The 24,923-nt window shown below is 43.9% G+C and overlaps 1 protein-coding gene across 1 annotated transcript in view; it reads left to right on the forward strand.

Annotated features, from left to right (window-relative positions):
* Window positions 1-576: 576 nt before the first annotated feature.
* Window positions 577-24,923, forward strand: part of LOC119962956 (BEN domain-containing protein 4) — a 65,389-nt gene continuing 41,042 nt past the window's right edge. Inside the window, exons 1-3 of the mRNA XM_038791309.1 lie at window positions 577-1,139; window positions 20,695-21,252; window positions 21,990-22,081. Coding sequence (XP_038647237.1) covers window positions 665-1,139; window positions 20,695-21,252; window positions 21,990-22,081 — 1,125 coding nt within the window. The 5' untranslated portion in view covers window positions 577-664. The remainder of the gene's footprint in view (window positions 1,140-20,694; window positions 21,253-21,989; window positions 22,082-24,923) is intronic.

Below are 24,923 nucleotides of genomic sequence, written 5' to 3' on the forward strand. Positions count from 1 at the left end.
AGACACACGCTGAGACACAGAGAGACACACGGAGATATAGAGAGACACAGACACACGCTGAGACACAGAGAGACACACGGAGATATAGAGAGACACAGACACACGCTGAGACACAGAGAGACACACGGAGATATAGAGAGACACAGACACACGCTGAGACACAGAGAGACACACGGAGATATAGAGAGACACAGACACTCGCTGAGACACAGAGAGACACACGGAGATATAGAGAGACACAGACACTCGCTGAGACACAGAGAGCTGCACACGGAGATATAGAGAGACACAGACACTCGCTGAGACACAGAGAGCTGCACACAGCTGAGACTGAGCCACATACAGAATGATAGAGATTTACAGACAGTCTGAGACACGGGCATACTGAGTAACACGCAGTGAGACAGACAGCGACATTTGGAGGCAGACACTGAAAGCAGGGCATTGACAGCAGCTCAGCTGGAAGCAGAAGTCCCGCCCTTGTATCTTTCTCATTGGGTTACTCCGGGGGCTACGCGTCACTCTGCCGGCATGTCTCCTGGGGATAGGTCAGTGCCCATGTCAATCAGCGGCGGCCTTTCCGACTGCAAACCCGGCCGAGTGGAAGCGTCAAACCAGAAGGGTAAGAAGGACCGCCCCCGCCCCCTCGCATAGGCGATCCGCAATGGAGGAGGAGATGAACCAGGCGGAGGACGAAGGACTGCGTTCGGGCACCGTCTCCAAACTGTGCAAACAGCGCAACCCCTACAGCGTCCTCAAACCATTCCCCGGCAAGAAGGTGATGAGCAGGAGGTTTGAGAGACCCACCATGGTGGAGATGCCGCAACTGGCCATTGGGACTGGAACGGGAGGAGGGGCTCATCACCATCATCCGCCGGTTAGCATCAACACCGAGCAGCAGCCAGAACAACAGCAGCATCACTTCCACCATCAGCACCAGCAACAGCAACAGCAGCATTATCCATACCAGAGTATCTCCAACAGCAGGGTAGCCCTGGGAGCAGCATCAACATCAACCTCTACCTTGGCTTCAGCATCTCAATCACACCTTGGAGCAGCGGCTCCAGACTATCCTGTCAGGTATAACAACATATCCACAACAAGCCAATCCGGAGCTGAAAACATCATTCTCAGCGCAGGTACAGTGTTGGTGTCCCTGATCACAGTGTTCATACCTTGTGTGAGATTCCATTCACTAAAAGCCAAAAGTTTCTCTTTTGAAGGCAGTATTTTGTTCTTGGCAAGTTTTCCCAAGAATTGGTAAACTCTTAAGTTACTACTTTGTTTTACAGCATGTACCTAGCTTGTTAAAGTACCATGGACACAACACAGGAAGGATTTTACTCCATATGCTGGTGAATCTGTATTAAGGTTCACACTCAGTTTAAATTATATTACATGTTGGCATGGTTTGAAGGTACATTTTCGCCGCCGTGTTCAGTGTCATTGTGATAGTTGGTGGCAAAACATAGATACAAAATGAAAGTGAATACAGAAAACTTGAAGTAAAAAGCAAAAATGCTGGGAATATGAAGCAAATGTGTCAGCTTCTGTAGGAAACGACAGGATAACATATGAGGTGGGGACATCCCTCCAGAATGGCAGTTAGTGCATTTGATTAATGTATTATTAATCACTGTCACTTTTTACTGTTCTTGGAGTTGATATTTATACTGCATATCATGGTGCAAATCCAACATTGCTACTCTACATGATGATATATTAAACTCTGAGATTTTGGTGAAATTCAAACACAGGGTTCACCTTTTCAACTAAATTAGCAAAACTGGTTCTGAATTGGGAATTCTTCATGAGAATTTGCTTGTCTTTTATTACATTTGTTCCTTTCAGTTATTGGCTGAAAGGTTGTAAATCTTGCATTGCCTTGCATTATGGAGCAGTGAATCCACATTATTACTGCTCAGTTAATAGTGAATACTGGAGATTAACAGCAGCTTGATCAGCATCTGAAAAGGAAAGGTAGCAACATGATTTGCACATAACCAATAATCCAGACTGACACAACTAGGGTGGAGGAATCCCTTTTGGATGAATCATGGCAAGTCAGGACATGGCGAGGAATATAAAGAGGGGACAGAAGGACAACGGGTAAAGAGTCAAAATCTAATCACTTCCACAAAAGAGATGTTCAAATTAAAAGTTTATTTGTCGACTTATTAATGAAAAAAACTTCATCTTATGTGAGAAATAAGAGGACTATCAGAGTGAGAGTAGGGCCGATCAGGGATAGTGGAGGGAACTTGTGCCTCAAGTCTGAAGAGATGGGGAAGGCCCGAAATGAATACTTTGCTTCAGTATTCACTAGAGAGAGGGACCTTGTTGCCCATGAGAACAGTGTGAACAAGGTTAATAGACTCAAACAGGTTGCTATTAAGAAGGAGGATGTGCTGGAAATTTTGAAAAGCTTCAGGATAGATAAGTCCCCTCAACCTGACGGGATATACCCAAGGTTACTACAGGAAGTGAAGGAGGAGATTGCTGCGCCGTTGGCGATGATCTTTGCGTCCTCACTCTCCAATGGAGTAGTCCCGGATGAATGGAGGGAGGCGAATGTTATTCCCCTATTCAAGAAAGGGTATAGGGAAATCCCTGGGAATTACAGACCCATCAGTCTTACATCTGTGGTGAGCAAAATATTGGAAAGGATTCTGAGATATAGGATTTATGATTATTTAGAAAAACATAGTTTGATTAAATATCGTCAGCATGGCTTTGTGAGGGGCGGGTCATGCCTCACAAGCCTCATTGAATTCTTTGAGGATGTGACGAGACACATTGATGAAGGTCGGGCAGTGGATGTGGTGTATATGGATTTCAGTAAGGCACTTGATAAGGTTCTTCATGGTAGGATCATTCAGAAAGTTAGGGGGCATGGGGTACGGGGAAATTTGGCTGTCTGGATACAGAATTGACTGGCCGAAAGAAGACAGCGAGTGGTAGTGGATGGAAAGTATTCCGCCTGGTCGTTGGTGACCAGTGGTGTCCCGCAAGGATCTGTTCTGGGACCTCTGCTCTTTGTGGTTTTTATAAATGACTTGGATGAGGAAGTGGAAGGGTGGGTTAGTAAGTTTGCCGATGACACAAAGGTTGGTGGAGTTGTAAATAGTGTTGAGGGTTGTTGCAGGTTACAACAGGACATTGACAGGATGCAGAGCTGGGCTGAGAAGTGGCAGATGGAGTTCAACCTTGATAAATGTGAAGTGATTCATTTTGGAAGGTTGAATTTGAATGCTGAATACAGGGTTAAAGGCTGAATTCTTGGAAGTGTGGAGGAACAAAGGGATCTTGGGGTCCACGTACGTAGATCCCTCAAAGTTGCCACCCAGGTTCATAGGTTTGTTAAGAAGGCGTATGGTGTGTTGGCTTTCATTAACAGGGGGATTGAGTTTAAGAGCTGTGAGGTTTTGTTGCAGCTCTAGTTAGACCACACTTGGAATATTGTGTCCAGTTCTGGTCACCTCATTATAGGAAGGATGTGGATGCTTTGGAGCGGGTACAGAGGAGATTTACCAGGATGCTGCCTGGACTGGAAGGCATGTCTTATGAAGAAAGGTTGAGGGAACTAGGGCTTTTCTCACTGGAGCAAAGAAGGCAGAGAGGTGACTTGATAGAGGTGTACAAGGTGATGAGAGGGATGGATAAGAGTGGATAGCCAGAGACTTTTCCCCAGGGTGGAAATGGCTGTTATGAGGGGACATCATTTTTAAGGTGATTGGAGGAAGGTATAGGGGAAATGTCAGAGGTCGGTTCTTTACACAGAGAGTGGTTGGTGCGTGGAATGCACTGTCAGCAGAGGTGGTGGAGTCAGAGTATTCGGGACATTTAAGCGACTCTTAGACAGGCACATGGACTGCAGTAAATTGAAGGGGTGTAGGTCAGGTTGATCTTGGATTAGGATAAATGGTCGGCACAACATCGTGGGCTGAAGTACAGTAATGTGCTGTACTGTTCTATGTTCAATTATCTCTCCAGCTCTGCCTTTAATCCACACACTCTTCCTTCCCTCCCGTTCAGCTGGCAGCCTCCTCACCTTTGAGCACGGAAGTTGTAAGTGCAAGTCCCATCCCAGGACTTGAACACAATATTCCAGTCTGCCACTACATTACACTACTGAGGGAGTGCTGCATTGTCATAGATGTGTGGTCTTTCAGATAAGACATTAAACTGAAGCCCTATGTTCCCTCTCAGGTGTATTTTAAAAGATTCCACGGTATATCGAAGAAGAGCAGGCAAGTTATCTCTTTCACCAGATTTCTGGTCCTAATATCTCGTATTGTGACTCGGTGCCAATTTTAGTTTCGTAACGCTATTGTAAAGAGCTTTGGGATGTTTTATTACAAAGGTGCTGGAAAACAACATGTTGTTGTTGTTGATGGTTTTTCACTGAACTATCTAGATTATTTCTCAAATTTGTTCCAAATTATGACTGGGCAATCAGCCTCATCATTTGTAATGGTGTGTAGTATGTTACCATGATTGAATTTGTTCCTCACAAACTGGTAAAGTTCACTTTTGACTGTCATCATACAAGATTGTGTCAGGGAGTTGAGGAATATTTTGTGAAGATATGTAATTGTGATTCCAAATGCTTTATCTTTTATTTCTTTGATTTTGCACTTTTTTCTTGTTACATGTAACACCACAATTACACCTTCAACCATGAATATTAGGCTGTTTCTGGTGTCCTTACCTCTATGATCGCTTTAACTGTACCCCTAATAGTACAATTTTAAAAAAATAATCATATATTGGGATAAAATGAGAAAGGCAATTAATCTCCAAGGCTGCATAATGGACATTTACTGAATTTGTACAAAATGAACAAAACCTAAGTTCTGCCAATTTGATTGCCAACTAGCCATGGGGCGATCACATTTGGTCAACATTAAAAACTCGTCTACATAAACCAAATTTTTAATAAATCCAACAATTGAAAATAATTTTGATTACTTTTGCTTATTTTTTGGCAGAACTGCATTAGGGGAAAAATGAACCCAATGGCATAAGGTAGCTGAACTTATATCAGTAGAATTTCAATTATTAAGCAAGAGTGCTCAAGTGAAATTATTACTTCAGTTGTGCTCAATTAAGTGTTAATTCAGTTAAAGTGCACAACTAGTAGAAGGTCCCATGGCTAGTGTCATTAGTACTCACTTAAAACTTTAGAAAAAAATAATTGTCAATGCATAATAGCTTTTCCAATCTTTTATTTTGAAAATGTACAGATGGTGATAATTTCTTCAGTTTACTCAATGTGCAGGAGATGGCAAGAATTAGGTGTCACAGTGCGTTAAATGTTCTCTTTCAGCATTTGTGGGCCACATTCAAAGTAAAGTTCAGAGAGTATTGTTCCGAATTCTTGGTTGCATCTTAGTTCCCAACTGAAATGGGTTCAGCCTCCATCTTGTAAAACCGAGTCCACGGTAAGCGTAAGCGAAGTTTCTTCAACCGTTCAGCAATTTTTCCATTTTAAATGAGATCATAATCTAAGTGCTGAATTAAAAATGGATGAATGTACTTTGTTTAAAAACAAAACAATGATAGTGAGAACAGGGTTACCATTTACCTAAAGAACCTGGGTTCAAATAAAATTCATGTTGATGGAATCATTGCATTTACGTCATAGGAGGAATCAATTCAACTTACCATTTCTGATCAAATGCCAGCTCTTCAACTAGAGCTTTCCACTATATTTCCATTTTTCTGTCCTTTCCCTGTGCCTTCTATATTCTCTGCTTTCAAATATTTTTCCAATTGCGTTTTACATTGATTATTTAATAATTACTTGCAATAAAGGATCCCATCGTCTCGTGTTCCTTTGTCTGTAAATATTTCTTCATTTTCCTTTGTTCTAACAATAACATTTCACCTCTGCTCCTTGTACTGACTCAGTGACCACTGGGAAACTGGCTTACTTTCCTAAAATCTTTCAGGATTTTAGTCTATTCTGTGCCTGTTACCTTTCATCATAATAGTAACCTCTCATTCCTGTTATCAGTGCTCTACCCCCGCCAAGTCCAATTTATCTTTCCTGCGATTCTTTGATCAAAACTGAACTCGATAGTCCTGGTAGGGTCCAAAAGGCACTCTACTACTGAATCATCACCTTTTCAGTCTTGTGTTCCAGATGAATTGAGATAAACATTAACATTCCATTTGCCTTTTTGATTACTTTTTTTTACTTATACAATAGTGTTTAGTGATTTATGTAGATGGACACCCAAATGTCTTTTCTCTGCCATAGCTCCTAAGATCTGAGCAGCAAGAAAATATTCCAATTTGTTTACTCAAGATCCAAAATGGATGACCTCATATTTCTCCACATTGAACTTTATGTGCCACAGTTTTGTCCACGCATCTTGTTTTGGAACCTTTCCTTCCATCAGCACAGCTTATTAGGCTTTATAATTTAATGTTAACTACACACTTAGAAATAAGACATTTTATTCCTTCATTCAAATCATGAATATATATGGTGAAATACTGAGATCCCAGAACAGACCTTTAGGGAACCTACTTGTCACATCTGACTCATCGAAAATTAACCCTGTATTCCTAATTTCTGTCTCCGACTAGTTATCAAATCTTGTCACAAGATTACCATTTACTTCAACATCATGCCAACCTGAAAAGTATCTAATTACCCAACCACTTTGCATATAGTGCGCTATCTTTGCAGCCAGGTTCTCTTTATTGCCATGTATCTAAAGTAGCACCTAATCACCTACCTTTATGCAAACCACATTTTCTTTATCAACACAACAAATAAGTTTCCCTCAACAAATAAGTTGAATTTATCAGACACGCCTTCCCTTTACAAATCAATGCTGATGGTTTCTGATTAATCAAAAATTGTCCAAGTGTGCATTGATTTTATCCTGAATTTGAACTTCACAAGTTGCTCACAACCAAGGCTTATAGAGCGGATTTCTCCGTAGTCCGATGCCAAAATCTGGATCGGCGATGGGACGGAGAATGGCTTCCGACACCAGATTCGGGGCAGGTGCCGGTTTGACGCTTGTTTGCGATGCTCTGTCCCCTCCAAATTGGTATCATCACGCCGCGCGCAGTCGTATGGCCTTTGGCGCTTTATCAATCAGCCCATCTTTATTGCTCCGCCCCCGATGAGCCAAGTTCCCGATGGCATGGGTGACGTATAGCCCCACCGGTTGGGAACCAGGCGTGCCGGCAACCGACATTGTCCAGTGCCGCCACATCCGTCCAGGATCCGTGCCGCTGGCCGAGGGACTTCTGCTAGGGCTGGGGGGAGTGGTGCAGGGTGGCCAGGAGGTGGGCTGTGGCATTGGGGTGGGCGGGTTAAGGTTTCAGCATGGCCGGCACCATGTTTTCCAGTGAGACTGGTGCAGCTCGCCAGCCCTGCACATGCGCGGCCTGAAACCCAGCGATTGTTCATCCGTTTTCCACGCAATCCATGGGTGTTCCACGCAGTGATGGTGCTAGCCCCTCGCTGGGACCAGAATCGTTGAGGGGTTTGTGCTGATTTTCCCGTCGTGAATTACTCGTGGATTCTCCGTTGGCACCGGCACTTAGCCTCAGGAATGGAGAATTGAATGGAAACGTTTCTAACCGTTGTACTGAGCAAGAATCACCGGGTGCTACCTGATGGCCAACCTGGCGAGACAGTCACCGGTATCTAGTGTCAATTAGGGCCAGTAATGACTGTCTTGCCAGCTAATTCACTTGGACCATGCTTGGCAGCTCACTGCCAACGAAGGGGTGCAGCACTTAAACCAATTCCGCAGAGCAAACCCCAGACATCACGCAGCCATGCCACCGCACAGACCCACTTCACGATTTTGGGATGGCAACTGTTGGACATGGTGGAGTCCACATGCGAGACCCTGTTCCCCCAAGGGGTTGGAGGGTCAGCCACAGTGCAGCCAGTGCCATCTGGGAGTCAGTGACAGCGGCCATCTTTGCAGGAAGTGTCACCAGGAGGACCGCATCCCAGTGCTGCAAGAAGCTAAACGATTTCCACTAGGCCTCGGCCAGTGGCGTGCAGAGGGGGAGGGGCGACGGTGCATTGGCCCCGGGAATCCATTGGATGGGGGCATCCAACCAGAGAAGCAAATATTTTTTTAAATTTTTTTTTAAAATTTAGATTACCCAATTATTTTTTTCAATTAAGGGGCAATTTAGCGTGGCCAATCCACCTACTCTGCACATTTTTTGGGTTGTGGGGGCGAAACCCACGCAGACACGGGGAGAATATGCAAACTCCACACGGACAGTGACCCAGAGCCGGGATCGAACCTGGGACCTCAGTTCCGTAAGGCAGTTGTGCTAACCACTAGGCCACCGTGCTGCCCCAGAGAAGGAAATAAGATAGTAATTTTAAAATTTCAGCGGTGATAAATCAATTTTTGGAGGCTCACCACACTGCAGAGGCAGTTGTTAGCCCTTTATTCCTTTAACATGGTGTACCCTTTCTGTCTAGCGAAAATGGTGCTTCTCCCCATCCCCCCACACGCATGCGCATGATGTACGTGGTGCAACCATCAAAAGCAACAAGCAGACGTGGCTGTTCGTTCCTGCGTTTCCTCGAGTCATAACTCGTCTTTTCTTCAGCTTTTTGTGCATCTAGATTAGTTCTTTTACCTACTCAGGTCAGTGAATAGCTCTAGAACGGGTGCAACTACGTTTTTTATAGGTTTTTTTGTGATATTTAATGAAATATTTACGTGGGATGTAGTAAGAGTGAAGCCTGGATGATCAGAGGACTGCTATGGCATTTAATCTCGGAATAGGAGACATTTATTCCTTAACATGCTAATATTCAAATACAGATACCACTAATTTGCAAGTCTATGATATAAATTGCACAAAATTATCAGTGGAGAATCAGTGTGAAATAATTTGATACGAAGGAACAAAGAAATGAAATATGGTTTATCCGTCTGCAACTGACCGATTGTTTACCATTTTCTTCCCATTTTCTCATGCGTCTTACATTTTTTGAGATAGAAAATGAAATGTTACGAGTATTTTGTGTACAACCGAGTGGAGCACAGAACAGGAAAAAAAAGAGGGCCAGAGTCGAAGAAGAGTCCCACCAAAGAGGGGCATTAGATGCATGGATAAAAAGAAGTAAAGAAGAAGTAGGAGAACCTGGAGAAGTAAAAGATGATGCGGGTGCAGAGAAGGATTTTTCTGATACGGATTCAGCTCAGTCAGAACATAATACTCTCTCTCCTCAGTCTCGTTGTCAGGATGATGATCCATGTGAAGAAAATGAAGAAGATTTTAGCATATATTTGCAAAGAAGCGATTTTGGCTGTTTGAAGAAACCGATTCCAGATCATTTGAAGATGACAATATTACAACATGGCCCTGAAAGATATCAGAATAAAAGTGGTCCATTTGCTGAGAAGGATGGGAGATCATTTTCCAAACAGTGGTTTGATAAAGTTTCCACAAACGGAGAAATTGTGGAGAGAAAATGATTGTTATACTCTCCATATCGGAAAGCATGCTACTGTTTTGTTTGCTTTTTGTTTTCAAAGGAGCATTTGTCGTCTGTGTCAAACTTTGGAAAGGAAGACAGTTTCTCCACTTGGAGAAAATTAAATGCAACAATACCTGACCATGAGAAAAGCCCTTCTCATAGAGCTCACATGAGGGAATACCTGAACCTCGTAGTTTGACTCCATCATTCAACTACGATAGATGCTGAACTTCAACAGCAAATGTCTGCTGAAAAGAAAAGATGGAAAGCTATAACTGAACGGATTGTCGAGGTTATATCCTTTCTGGCAAAACAGAATCTGGCCTATCGTGGACATCGAGGAGAAGGAATATCTGGGTTATCAGAGCCAGGGGAGACAGTCAGTGAAAATACAGGAAACTTTCTAGCAACAATCAGACTTCTGGCCAAATATGATGACATCTTAGCAAAACACTTGCAGAGAGGGAAAGAGAAACCAAAAAGTGTCACCTACTTGTCCAACAGAATTCAAATCAATCTTCTTGGTGAAACTGTCAAGAAAAATATAATTTCCGAAATTAAGGACACAAAATATTTTAGCATAATGCTGGATTCAACTCCAGATATTGCCCATGAAGATCAGGTTTCTGAAATTCTGCGTTACGTTCATATTGATGAAAACAGAAAAGTAGAAATAAAGGAGACATTTCTGGGATTTTTTCAAGTCAACAAGAAAGATGCAGTCAGCCTGGTAAATAAAATTCAGGAAAAATTGGAAGAAGACAAAATTTCCATGAATGACTGTCGTGGTCAAGCATATGATAACGCAGCAGTTATGGCTGGAGTGAGAGGAGGTGTTCAACAAAAAATTCTTGAAGTTAACCCAAAAGCTGTGTTTGTGAACTGCGAGAACCACAGCCTCAATTTGGCCTGTGTCCATGCAAGTGAGGTGCAACCTGTTGTTGTTACATTTTTTGGCATTCTAGAAAAACTCTACTTTTTTTTCTTCATCTACTTCTCGTTGTGAAGTGTTAAAAGCATTTGTCACTCGGACTGTGAAAAGACAGTGTGACACAAGATGGAGTTCCAGCCATGATGCTGTGCAAGTAATCCATGAAGAGTGTGACAACGTTATTGCAAGCCTTCAACACCTGCTGGAAGGAGAATGTTCAAGGGAAACTAAATCTGATGCAGGATCGCTACTGAACTCTATTTAACAGTTCCCGTTTATAGCTTTATTAAATTTTTGGTACTCAGTTTTATCATCAGTGGAGAAAGTCTCAAAACGTTTGCAGGATCCAAAAATGGGGTTCCATGAAGCTTCTTGTGATCTGAGAGGACTTATTCATATCTTGAATTTGAAGAATGATGAAATTATCCACAATGCAATAGATTAAGCCAATGAATATTGTGAAAATTGGGGAATACCAATTGCACGAACAAGGAGAAGAAGAATAATGCCTGGAGAGTCAGCAAGAGATAGTGGACTGACGGCACAAGAAGAAACGAATAGAGTAATGGTAGAGATTGTGAACAGATTAAAAACTGAAATTGGAGACCGCAGTGTCCGTCTTCAAAGACTCAGTGACCGATTTTCTTTTCTTCTGAATTTGAATTCAGTAGTGATTGAAGATGAACAAGAAAGAGAGAAATTAAAAAAGGAATGTTCAGACTTTGCAAATTATTATGACAATGATGTGGTTGCAATTCAGTTATATGACAAAATTATTGATTTTGTGATGCTCCTTCGAGCTGGAGGGAATAGAGTTCCCCCTGATCCTAAAGATGCTCTGGAGTCTTTACTGCAGTATGGAAGGGATGTCTTTCCGACGCTGTGTGTTTCATACAGATTACTGCTTACAATCGCATTTTCAGTCGCAAGCTGTGAAATGTCATTTTCAAAACTGAAATTAATAAAAACATATCTGAGGTCTTCTATGTCACAGGAGTGACTGACCAACCTGGCTTTAATAAGCATTGAAAAAGAATTTCTCACAGCTGATGTAAAAAGTGAAGTAGTTCAGGTGTTTTGTGACAGGAGGTATTATTTGGGGAAAAGAACTTAATAAATTTGATTGATTTATATTAAAATCGAATAAAGCATTTATTTCATGTTTCATCTGTGTTTATATATTCAAAATGTTTTCCTTTCTCATAATATTTCTCAGTATATTAGGCCTTATACTTGAGTCTTTGGGGCATACAGTCAAGATTTGCCCCGGGCATCACCAGACCTCTGCACGCCACTGGCCTCGGCCCCCTGGCACCGGTCCCGCTTGCCACCCCCGGCTGCCCCGTGCCCCGATGACGTGAGGTTGGCACCGCTACCACCCCACCCACCAGCACAATACTCCACCTGCGCATCAACACACCCTGACACCCACCAGCACACCCCACCCTTTGCTAGCAGCAGTGCCCAAGTCTGTCCCCGCCATGCACTCCCCCCTCCACCCCCTCAGCAGTAGGTGTTCTGCTGCATCCCAGGTCCCATATGGGTCCCAGTCAGATGTCAAACCTCTGGAACAGGTTAACTAGAGCTGATGCAGACGCAAGGGTGCGGCCGTGTGATTTAGAGGGGGATTGACACTCCAGTGAGTTCATAGCCGATCGGAAGACTCCCAAAGTCTACAGGTGCAGGAGATGGTGTCGGAAATGCGTGTCACCGAAGTCAACAACTGCAAGCGTGGCGACCGCAGTGGAGAGCATGGAGCACAACGTTAGCACCATGAGTGGTGGTGTCCAAGGTGTTGCTCAGTCACTGACGGTCATGGCTGAGGGCCTCTGCTGCATATCCTTGTCGCTGGGGAATGTGTCTCTGATGCAGGTGGACCTTTGCTGTGGTGCTGCGGAGCATGTCCCAGTTGCTGAGGAACATGTCCCAGATGCAGGTGGACATTGGCGAAGCACTGCTGAATGTGGTCCAGTCACAGAGGGACATTGCTGAGGGCATTGACACAATGGTGCAGACAATCGGGAGCCCTCAGGGCTGGCAGAGCCATATGACGCCGGGGCCTCTCCGGCTGCCCCTCCATCCAAAGGAGACCTCCAGGGCCCTATGGGCACCAACAAGGAGGAGGTAGTCCTGGAGGCCAACAGAGAGCCTCCCTACAGGGAGACAATGGCGGTCACCAGCTCTCCTGAGTCCCCCCTCCTAACGGTGAATTTCGGGATCAGTGGGCGGAACAGGGTGGCAGAGTGAGGCATATGCCACCGGTAGGCCTGCATGGTTCTCCGGCTTCAGGCCCTCTAGAGGAGGGCTGTCAGGGGTATCAAAGGCCACAGGGCATGGTAAGCAGCAGGCTGTTTCCACCTTTTGATGTGTATCCTACAGACACTCCTAGATGTAGTAGCAGAGCGTGCAGGGCTATACAGGTACAGGATCACTGAGAGGGCACTGGGGGTAAGGGGAGCAGCTAAGGATAGTTAGGGTCACAATTGTTCTCCATTAAAACACGTTACACCAGAGTCACGTGAAGTCTCTGATACATTATTCCACACTGCAGTTTGGCCCTTCCGTAAGGGGAGAGGGGATGAGAAGACCGATGGGCCACATCCTTTTGAGAAGTGGGCAAGAATGAGGGCTCTCTGAGCAGGCCAGACCCTCGCTTCCGCCTGTCCTCCATCCACCAGCTGCTCCCACGGGTCCTCCCCGGACTTGTCCTTCCGCCCCTCCTGGTCCGGCTTCTCCTCGTCACTCTATTCTGATGAGGCCGCATGTTCCTCCACCTCCAGCACCTCGCCCCTCTGCTGTTCCAGGTTGTGGAGGGCACAACAGGCCACCACAAAGTGGGCAACCCTCCAGGTGGTGTAGGACAGTGTACCACAAGGGTGATCGACCTCAGTGGATACCCCTTATCTCGCAATAGCCAACCGGTCACCCCCAAAGATGCCAGGGAGCTCCGACAGCCCCAGGATGTAGCTGTCGTGCATACTACTTGGGAAACATGCACACATGTGCAAGATCTTGAGGTGGTGGTCACACTCACGTTGAACATTCAGGAAGTGGCATCCCTTCCTGTTAATGAAGGGTGCTCCCACCCAAGCCCTGGAATGAACCCGAGGCGTAAAAGTTAGTGCATTGGCCTTGATGGCCAGAGGGAGTGAGTATCCTTGTCCTCCACATGGTGCCAAGTCTGTAAGGACATGGCACAGGTGCCACACCTCCCCTTGTTGAGGAGAATCCTCCTGTGGTAAATGCTGTCCAACGTCTCTTCAAACGACTTGCAACACCTGTACACCTTGTGCTGTCTCTGGCCTCCCTCTCTGGGTCCCTCCCTGGCCTGGGTCCTCAGGATGTGGCACGGGCTCCTGCACCTGGCTTGTTGCCTTGAGCCTCAGTCGACACTGCTGCCACCATCATCTCCAGGGTCTGGCCGCCTGGCCTGCCACCGCCACCGTGCTGGCAGTTGCAACGGGTCCACAATATTATCCATACTGTGATATCTGTGAGGAATTAGAGAAGGTGAGAGACTGACAATCGGCTATGGTTTCCACCCCAGAACCTCATATCCCCCAAGCTTCCCCCACCCTTATGCTTCCCACCTTCTCTCAGGGTGCCATCCAACGAGCCGGTTGTGCTGGGGGACCCCACCCTGCACAGGCATCCACGGCCACAGCTGGGGCCCCTGGGCATCGGACCCACACTGGGAACAAAACTTGGACAGGGCACAGGCCCCTTCCCAGATCCACACACCCACCCTCTGGACACGGGGATGTCCCCAGTGCTGAGGCCCAGCTTTTGTGTGTTTGATTGTTGGCTGCTGCCTCTGTGGCATTGATGCCTCCAGTTGTCAGGCAAAGTGTCCAAGCCTTACAGTCTGATTCCCCCACCCCACCGAGCACAGGAGTAGCAGCCCCGTGTCCCCGGGCTGATTGCCCAATTTCCAATTGCCACTGACCTCCTCCGATCCCCACAGCAGCCATTGTTAAATTCACGTTTTAAATCGGTGTGCTAAAGGGCACCCACGTGACCGATCACTGGAGAGCCGATTAGATCATGCGAGGCTGTTTGACAGGAGGTTAATGAAACAGAGATTTTGAATGACTTCTGTATGACGTTGGGAGCAGGTAAGACAGCACCCACTTTACCATATATGTGATTACTGGGATGCTAGGAAAATGGATTGACTGCATGTAATAAGTGTGATGCGAATATAGTTGATTGATTGTATGTAAATGAGAATACAACTAATTCCGCCCCTTGAATCTGTATATTAACCTGTATGAGCCTTAGCTCAAGTGAGAAAAGGTGCTGTCAAAGGCTGCGGAGTCTCAGACCTTGGGTGGGATTCTCCCCTACCCGGCGGGGCGGGATGTCCCGGCGCCGAGGAGTGGCATGAACCACTCCGGCATCGGGCCGCCCAAAGGTGCGGAATCCGGCCGGCGGGAAAGGGGCTTGGCACCGCGCCAACTGGTGCCGAAGGGCCTCCGCCAGCCGGTGCGAGTTGGCGCACGCGCGGGAGTGCCAGCATGTGCTGGCGTCATTCCCGCGCATGCGCAGAGGGCTTTGTTTCTGCACCAGCAATGGCGGACCGCTATAGCCGCCAGTGCGGAAGAATAGAGTGCCCTCACGGCACAGGCCCGCCCGTGGATCGGTGTGCCCTGATTACGGGCCAGATCACCATCGGGGAACCTCCCGGGGCCAGATCCCCCTGTGCTCCCCCAAGAACACCGGAGGCCGTCCGCGCTGCCAGGTCCCGCCGGTAAGGACCTACTCCAATTTACGCCGGCGGGACTGGCAAAAAACGGGCGGGACTTCGGCCAATCGCGGGCCGGAGAATTCGGGCGGCCCCAGGGCCCATTGAGTCGTGCCAGTCCCCGCCATTCTCCGCGGCGGGCGGTGCAATTCACGCCGGGGCGATTTTTGGAGGGCCAGAGAATTCGGAGGACGGCAGGGGGTCGGCGAATCCCGCCCCTTATCTCCCAGAATTCTGACATAAACTGTTTTTTAACATTTATATTCAGGCCTTTGTGTGAATATTTTCACCTCTAACAGGCCTTAATTGGTTTCTTACCACGTCATGGCAGAATCCGGATCACGCCAACAGGAGCCTGCCGGTTAGATCAGAAACGAATCAGTGCCCGGCCCGCTTCCTGATTTCCCCCTCTTCCCCAATCTAATTGGAAAATCATTGTGTTCACTCTAACCTCTCAATTTGTTGATAGAATCGCCAATTGTAACATGTTACCGTTACACCTTGTCAGAATGTGTTTAACTGGTACCTTAGCAATCTCTTATGCAAATATCTCCAAATGCTGGTTCATTGTTTGATCTGGACATTTTCCAACCAAACAATCTGAGTTAGATTCTTTTTGTGCCATTGAAATGAGCTAATTTCCAGTCTAACACCTTTACCTTTAACCCCTTTTTTCACAAGATCTATTTTCAATGTCAATCTAAATGCATTTATTGTCACTGTTTTCCAAGTATTTCATTTACTAATCCCGCTTCATTCCTGAGAACCATGATTCACATTGCATCCTTCTTGCTCAATGTGCAATGTACACATTGAAGAATAATCCTCAATGAATCCCATACCTTACTGTACCTTAGAATACGTCCAAATAATTAAAATGTGATGAAATGGTTGTCTGCGCTCTGTAGTGTGTGTAAGTCTGGCCTGATCTTCGATGACATGAGTCCTAATGGTCATGTATTCATTGCACAAGACTGTCCCTAATATGGCACCAACTGGCCCTAAATTAATCATCTTTCTCGGAGACAATGCAGGTTGTTTTCCATAGGAAAGAAAGCATTTCTCACTCTTGTGATTTGAGATGATATTGTATGGTTAGGGTGGGGGCACATTGTTGGAACAGAACAGAAGCGGTTTTACACCCAACTTTGTTAGACTTATTGACATCAGTATTGCTGATGTCAATACTGAGTTCCCTAAATTGAAAGTGTTAGATCAGTGGCATCCTTCATCTTGAAGATTATAAAAGTCACATAAAAAGAACCAAAACATTTTTTTTTATTGCTGCAATTCTGTACACATAATCAGCCTCTTGGGGCATAACATGCACATGTTCCTGAGTCCAAACCTTCTTAATGTACTTGCAGAGGGCAATGATGTTCAATTGAATTGTATTTTATATTTAGTTTGCGTCTCATTTTGGCTCTGCATGTGAATTCAGCAGTGCTTGCTTTGCAAACCGAAGGTAGATAATGTTGTTTTGAGAGGATGGTGATACTCTTCTGAGGTTACAGTTAAAGCCACAGTATTAGATAATGGCAAATGGTTTTGGTCCGTTTCTGTCACCATTTTGAAAACTGGCAAACAAACCATGTTGTGACGATGTTTAAGATGATTCCAAATGGTTGCAAGTTTAATATTATCTTATGAGAGTGTGACAATTTTATAAGGTTTTATTCGTCTCATCTGTATGCAAATCCAACCCCAGTCTCAGGCCTTTTGTATCATATCAATTTCAGCTGATGAAAGAATGTCAGACATGCCTGAATACTACCTTATGCATATTTATGAATCATCACATCAACGACAACCAATCAGTGCTGAACATTCCAAATGTTTAAAGCACAATAACTGTAGCCAGGACACTCTATGCAAAACTATCTGAAGTGTTGTGTATTTCGCAAAATAAATGGTCTTTTTTCAATCAGATACCACAGCTAAAGAAGAAAAATAATTAAATGTCCAAAAGGTTTATGGGAACATCTGCACTTTATTAAAAATGTGACAACGGTGAAATTGTTTTTTTGTGGGTAGGAGTATTACTGACAGAGAAATTTATTGTGTATCCTCTGTATACTTTGACATTATGTTGTACATTTAATGAACGCGCAACCCTAGTTACCCACGTCATTCTTTTGTGCCTGGCTGTGCAAAATCATAGCCACAATTGTTTACCTAGCGAAACTGACTGCACTTCGAAATAATTAATTTTATACGAAACACTTGGGGATGTCCTGAGGGATATGATAAAATGCTATTTAAATTCTTTCTTTCTAAAGTTTTTTCCCAATCACTTTTTTATGACGGTGGTGGCTCTTGTAATAAAAGTCAGCTAAGTGTAACAATGTTAAAAGCTGTTTAAAAGAAAATTAAAACCTTGCAGTACTGTCATATAAGGCTGAAGACAATAAAAAATTAAACTATTGCTCAGGGCTGGAAGCTAAATTGAGGTTAAAGACTAGAAACTTACTTGGTAGTATTGATAGAGAGCCGCCAGTATTAATATCAAGAATATTTAGCTATTTTCCTCAGCATAAAACAAGCAACATCTGTGCATGGTAATGCCTAAACTCTCATCATTTTTTTAACTAATTCCTGCAAATATTTTTGAGTTGCTTTCTGAAACCAGCAAGTTTCTAATACAATTGCAAACAGGAAATGATGATAGGACAAGATGGAGTAAAGATAAAACTGACTTGTTAAAGTGAAGCATTCTTGGACCAGAACTAAAAATGCATTGAGAATAACAATTACAGTGCTGCCTGATGTATTTTGGCTACTTTCCTCCAGTTAGGCTACTTGCATAATGTACGGTGAAGAATGTTTTCATTCTCTTTATTGCTAGCTGTATTTTGAAATAATTTTGTGTTTATTTCAGCTACATGTAAGGAAATGTCTGCAGCTTTCACTTTCATCCATGTTTGAGCATTTGCAACCAAATCAATGTTTAGAGATAGAACATAGAACAGTACAGCACAGAACAGGCCCTTCGGCCCTCGATGTTGTGCCGAGCAATGATCACCCTACTCAAACCCACGTATCCACCCTATACCCGTAACCCAACAACCCCCCCCCTTAACCTTACTTTGAAGGACACTACGGGCAATTTAGCATGGCCAATCTACCTAACCCGCACATCTTTGGACTGTGGGAGGAAACCGGAGCACCCGGAGGAAACCCACGCACACACGGGGAGGACGTGCAGACTCCACACAGACAGTGACCCAGCCGGGAATCGAACCTGGGATCCTGGAGCTGTGAAGCATTTATGCTGACCACCATGCTACCATGCTGCCCGAGATGCAACAGTTATGATCAAAGGTCCAAAAATGTTACGCTGTCTTATTCCTTTTCATGCAGACTCCCATCACTTTCTGTTTTTAATTCAAATTTACAGCTTCTGTAGCTTCTCTTTATTTGTAAAGTTTACATTTGAGTTTCAGCCACTGATTGCTGAGCAGAGCTTTTCCAAGGCTGGCAGTCCTCACGGTGACAATGAATCAAAGAGTACAAGTAAATACAACTCTAGATACTTCCTCCTTTTATCTTGTCCAGTTCCATTAAAGGGCACACTTATCTTCCAGATTCCCGCTCTGACAAAGGGTTAACATTCAGGGCATTCACATGTCTTTTATCTTTACAAAAAAGTTGGAGCCCGCCGTGTATTTGCAGCATTCATTCGTATTCATTGGTTCAAGAAGGCATTTTGCCAGCACCTTCTCAAGGGCAGCTTGGGATGGGCAATAATTGCTGGCCTAGCCAGCGATGCCCACATCCGTTGAAACAATTTTTAAAAATTCTCTTTAAATTTCTAAAGGTGTGCTTGTGGAAATTGGCTTGTGTCTGTAAGTTTACTTTCTGAATACAGCTGCAAGGCTTGTGCACCAGGAACTGGCTTTACTCTGACAAGAGGCCATCACTCAATCAGGAGCTAGTATCACTTGATCAGAAACTGGTGCCACTCCAACAGAGCCAAAATAACTCAATCTGGAGCTGGTGTCACTGACCCTTCACTGTCACTGGGTTAAAGTCCTGGAACTCCATCCCTAACAGCACTGTGGGTGTAGAGATGGGTAATGAATGCTGCACCAGCCAGCAAGGCCCACATCCCTTGAATGAATTAAAAAATATATTTTGCTGATGGTTTTGCGAATAAATGATATTTGCTGTGCCACAGCAGTGAAAACAACGTAGAGGATTATCATAGAATCATAGAACTTACAGTGCAGAAGGAGGCCATTAGACCCATCGAGTCTACATCAGCTCTTGAAAGAACACCCTACTTAAGCCTACACCTCCACTCTATCCCCATAACTCCAGCTAACCTAAGGGGCAATTTATCATGGCCAATCCACTTAACCTGCAAATCTTTGGACTGTGGGAGGAAACCGGAGCACCCGGAGGAAACCCACGCAGACACGGGAAGAATGTGCAAACTCCACACAGTCACCCAAGGCCGGAATTGAACCCGGGTCCCTGTAAGGGGCTGTAAGGCAGCAGTGCTAACCACCGTGCCACCCTTGGGCTTGTCAGTAAAATCCCAAATATGCTTATGATAGAGCTCTAAAATATTTTAAAACATCAATTTCTAATAGAAACGAAGCTCAGTGAGTGTTCCAAAATTAACTCTGACTAATATGACAGTTATTGACATTTCACGTGTTGCAGCAAAGTTGATCTGTGTTTGTCAGTTTCACTAGGGGAAGCAGGAATTATATTTACAAAACTTTGCAACTTGGGACGGTTAAATATCTATCTTTTCCATTAGTTGACGATGTTGAAGTCAGATTTAGATAGAAGGTTTTTAGACAAAAGGTACCCAGTAGCTTAGATGCCTATATAAGAGGCAATTTGTAGAAATAGATAATGTATAAACAATGCATGTGATTTTATAACCTAAGAATTACTAATATCAGAAAGGACACAAAATGGCTGTTGGCTGAGCTCACAATACTAAAGACACAAAATGGCTTTTAGCTGAACCACCCACATTCCTGGACAATCATTAGCTAGGTAACATTGCAAATTGGTATAAATAACATAATATAATTACAGACAGCAGAGTTAGTCAGGGAGACAGGAATGATTGATATCAAGGCATTGAATGGGAGATTCTAGGTAGGACTTCACCAGCGACTGATAGCAGCTCCACAGGACAAAAAGCATTATGTATCCTCGCCAGCCCAAGGTCAGATGCAGGCAGGAAAAATAACTTTAACAGTTAGTATGAGTGACTTCTTCTACCAATAAACCGTTTGATGCAAGGACCAGTAGCCCTGGGCGTTGAGTGATTTCTTTGAGATCCTCTCCGCTAACAATGATCAGCCATAGTACATCGGGAATTTTGAGAAACTCCTCGGGCTCTATGTTTGCCATTATAAATATTGGCTGTAATTGTAAATGTAATAAGTAACATCCAGCATTGGATGAAACTGATGCAATTTGCACTTTAGGTAATGTAGTTTTTATAAATTTTATGAGCAGAGTATTTTTTTTTTGCACAGCATAATGTGTGTTTCTGTTCCACCACAGAGAGTCGCTTAATACTTGATGCCTTTGCACAACAATGCAGTAGAGTTCTGACTCTCCTAAAGGACAATGGAAAACTTCTGGACACCAACCAACCTCAAATCGTTTCTTGTGTTAAAAAAGAGAGTGGATGTTATGATGAGCGCACAGGACAGTGCCAGCTAGTCAAAGGTGCCCCAATGCAGCCACGGTTATCAGACAATTCAGAGATGGAATTACAGAATGTGCAAAAGAGACATCAAACCTCGGCCTTGCTTCGTGTGTTCACTGATTCTCTTCAAAGTTACCTACTTGCTGGGGGACGGCCTTCACAGAGTACTGTAGGAATGAATGAGTGCAGTCATGTGACCGGAATGGATCCACTTTCCATATCTCCCACCCATACTTTGGGAGGGTGGACATCCCCAACAACATCAGAATCACATGTCCATCCATCATCCACATTCCCCGAGGAGGAGGAAGAGGAGGGCTACTGTCAGAGGTGCCAAGAGTTGGAACAGGAAGTAGTTTTACTCCAACAGGAAAATGAGGAGCTAAGGAAAACCTTGGATTGTATTCCAGGTGTGTGAAATCTAATATTATAACACTGTTCCCTCATACCCTAAATACGTGTGGTTAATTAAATTCATATTTACGCTGATTATTTTAGAGTCAGAATTAAAATTCTGGTCTTGGACAACTCTGCACGATATTCTTGACCCCAGCTTTAGATGATACATTCCCTAAAATTGCAAAGCATTACTTACAGAAGCAATTCTTAGAATCTTTAGCATAAAGTCCTATTGTGAGAGAAAATTTCAGGACTGTGGATGCAGGCACTATTGCATACATTAATGCTATGGAATATGAACCTACAGCAGTCAGCACACTTTCTAGCTATTTACATACTGTGACAGTAGTTGATCTTTGGAAGTACAAGAAACAGTAAGGATAGGAGTTAACATTAGTTTACATGACTTAGTATGGGATGGATTTCTCCTTCCCCTTCTATGTCATCAAGCAATGTTACTGCAAATGATGGCAAAACATTGCATTTGCTGATTGAATTCAGACAAGTCCAGCCAGTGCATACATACCCTCTGCAGTTTTATTCTTTGCTGAGGGTTTAATGTTTTTGGAATTCACAATGATTGAAGAGATTCTTATGGTTGCTGTACTATAATTATTGAAGTAAAAGACCCATAAAATGACTTTGATGAAAACGCTGGCTTCCTGAATGCTGAATAGTGACTCATTCTATTAAGATGCCCGTTATGATTGTGCTAGATGTTTATCTGAAATTATTTTCTTTCATGCAGTGCCCTGCCAGACTGTTCTTGATTATTATAAGACTGTACTCCAGCATCACAATCAACTAGTTCAACCAGTCTCAGAGGATCAACCATCAGAGGTACTTTTGCATGGAAGGGGTCCTTCATGATAAGTTATTTTTGTGCAAATTTGACATTGCTGCCTCGCATTGAGATTGCATCATTAGTATTTCCTTTCTGTTCATTTTAATTTCCTTTTCCCTCTGCATTGCATTAAGTTGGTGTAAGCTTTGGGTCTTTTACTATACCTTTTGTATGGAAACTGAAATTATGCTTATAAATATAGAAGTGGATTCTCCGGCCTCGCCCATTGCAGGAACCGTTGTGAGCGAGAATGAAAAATTTGGCGTTCCAGCCAAAACTCTATTCACTTTCAGCAGCACCGGAAAATCCCAGCCACGAACGAGGATGGAGAATTTCAGCCAATAATTCCCAGAAACATATTTAATGACCAATGAGGTGTATTATTTGACAGTAAGCGTTTGATTTTCTGAAGATTGCAGGATTGTAAAAATTGTTTGCTTGGTACAATATGGTGCGGATATGCATTAATTTATGTAATTTGTTTCACACTGTACTCAGCAGCAACTTACTTTAACAATAGTTATGAGAAACTCTTGTCAATCACACCCATACAGTTAGAACCAAAAGTCTCATTTTTTGATATGTGACATTGACATGAATTCTATGTTAAATAGCTGCAGGGTAGAGCAAAAATGCTAACCTGAAACATTTTACCTTAAAGATACTCATTCAGCTACACTGTATAATGTTTGATTTATGGGTTTATACAAACATACAAAATTTACAGGCAGGAGAAAGCAAGCTGGTCCATCCATCCTGCCCCATACTATGATGGCCGGAGTTTGTGTCATCTAAGGGTCTGGCATAGAAAGGGTTAATGTGGGACTGGGTACAGTATTGCCCATACTGTGATATAAGGGGACACATGACCAAAGGGCACTCTTGTACTTGACAGAGACGTGTGCAGAGGCAAGCATTTAGGCAGCTCCTAGCTTAGACTGTATACTTTGTACATGTCCATAGTTACGAGGGGTTAATGAACACTGTTAAACTATACAAGATACATAACCGCTTCGTGAGACCAATCAAACTGCACACAACATCTTACAACAGCTATCAGAGGCTCGCAGAGGCTGGATAAGACATTTAAAACCTGGAAGATTGAAAAAAACAGCATTCTGATCTGATATAGAGCACCAGAACTGAAGGTGCAGAAGGAGATCACCAGAGAAAAACTCCAAAGCAGGATTGGAAGCAGGTAGTAGAAATAAAACTCCCTTTTGCAGACAGAGACTCCATTGAATCCCATGGGCATCCAACTTCAATATCCAAAGAGTGCAGATTTGGGGTAAGCTAAAGAATTTAAATCCTTGACCAGAACAAGTTTTGTAAAAAAGTGGTTAAGTCAGCAGCAGTCATAACTGCCATTTTAGAATACACCGCAAACTGCCCGAGTCCCAAGGCATGGCGGCTGAGCTCGCTCCAATCAAAAATATGTATATTTTAAAAAAAATAATTGGCAGCTACAAAAAGGCAGGAATTGGCATTTCACAACCGGAAAATACTTAAATACTGTGGAGAAGACTCAGAAAGGTCGATCCTGGGAGTTGCTGCTGGAAAGTTTGAAAGACAGAAATAGCAAACGCCATTACTGCGGGAACCCGCCGAAACTGACAAGGATCTCACTGAGAAGAAGGAAATCTCATTAAGGAGCATACTGCAGCAGCCATCTCCCAACAGCCTTTAAAGCTATATACACTTTTAATTTTGGACGACTGCAGATCTGCCTGACCAGACTAGCTTGGTCTCACGCAAGGCCCCAGGCCAGTCACAAAACTGGAGATATTACAGAATAAGATTCCTTATGTACATGATTGCTTCAGGTTCAGTCAACAAGAAAGAAGCTGATCAGGTTAATACACTGCTTCATTCAGTACATCCAATAGCCAATGAGGTAATTGCTAGACATGGAAGCAGTTAATTATCAGCAAAGCTTGACAAAGTTTTAAGATCATTTAGCACATATATTAATTTCATCAATAACAAGATCCTTGAAAGAACAAAGTTTAACAAATGTGTTCAGCAGCCTGGAGAACTTACTGTCTCCTTTATTAATAAGCTGTACCGAATGGCTGAAGGCTATGGCTACAGTGACTACAGTGACTAGAAATTGGAGCTAATTGGGGACAGAGTGGTAGTCAGACTGGCAGATAGTGCCATCTCAGACATGCCTCAAGCTAAGGAAGATTTCACCCTTGAAAAGGCCATTTAGAATTCCAGGCAATCTGAAATCCGTTTACAGCACAGATCCATTTTAAAGGGGAAGGCAAGCAATGGTACAGAACATCCCCCACTGTCCAGCTGGTAAAACAGCAGAGGAACACTCCAGGCAAAGGGAAGCAATACCTTAACCAACCACTAGATGGTGAACAACAATGCCAGTGCTGTGGAGCCACGAGACCCCATGGGTGTGTCAAGTGTCCAGTTGTGTCAGCACTGTTTTTTTTAATAAAAATTTTATTGAGGTATTTTTGGTGTTATAACAACAACAAAATAAACAATGTACATAAAACCATAAACATAGTGAAAAAGCCGTCTCCCTTCCTTACAGGTCCCACCTTTATTAACCCCCTACTCTAAGCTAAACTAACCCCCCCCCCCCCTTCTGCTGACGATTCATTTTCCGCCAAGAAGTCGACGAACGGTTACCACCTCAGGGTGAATGCTAACAGTGACCCTCTCAAGGCGAACTTGATTTTCTCCAAACAGAGAAAGCTAGCCATGTCCGATAGCCAGGTCTCCGACTTCGGGGGCTTCGAGTCTCTCCAAGCTAATAGTTTCCGTCTCCGGGCTACCAGGGAAGCAGAGACCAGAACATCTGCCTCTTTCTCTTCCTGG

Source organism: Scyliorhinus canicula, chromosome 3 (assembly GCF_902713615.1).
Source record: "Scyliorhinus canicula chromosome 3, sScyCan1.1, whole genome shotgun sequence".
NCBI classification, from domain to species: domain Eukaryota; kingdom Metazoa; phylum Chordata; class Chondrichthyes; order Carcharhiniformes; family Scyliorhinidae; genus Scyliorhinus; species Scyliorhinus canicula.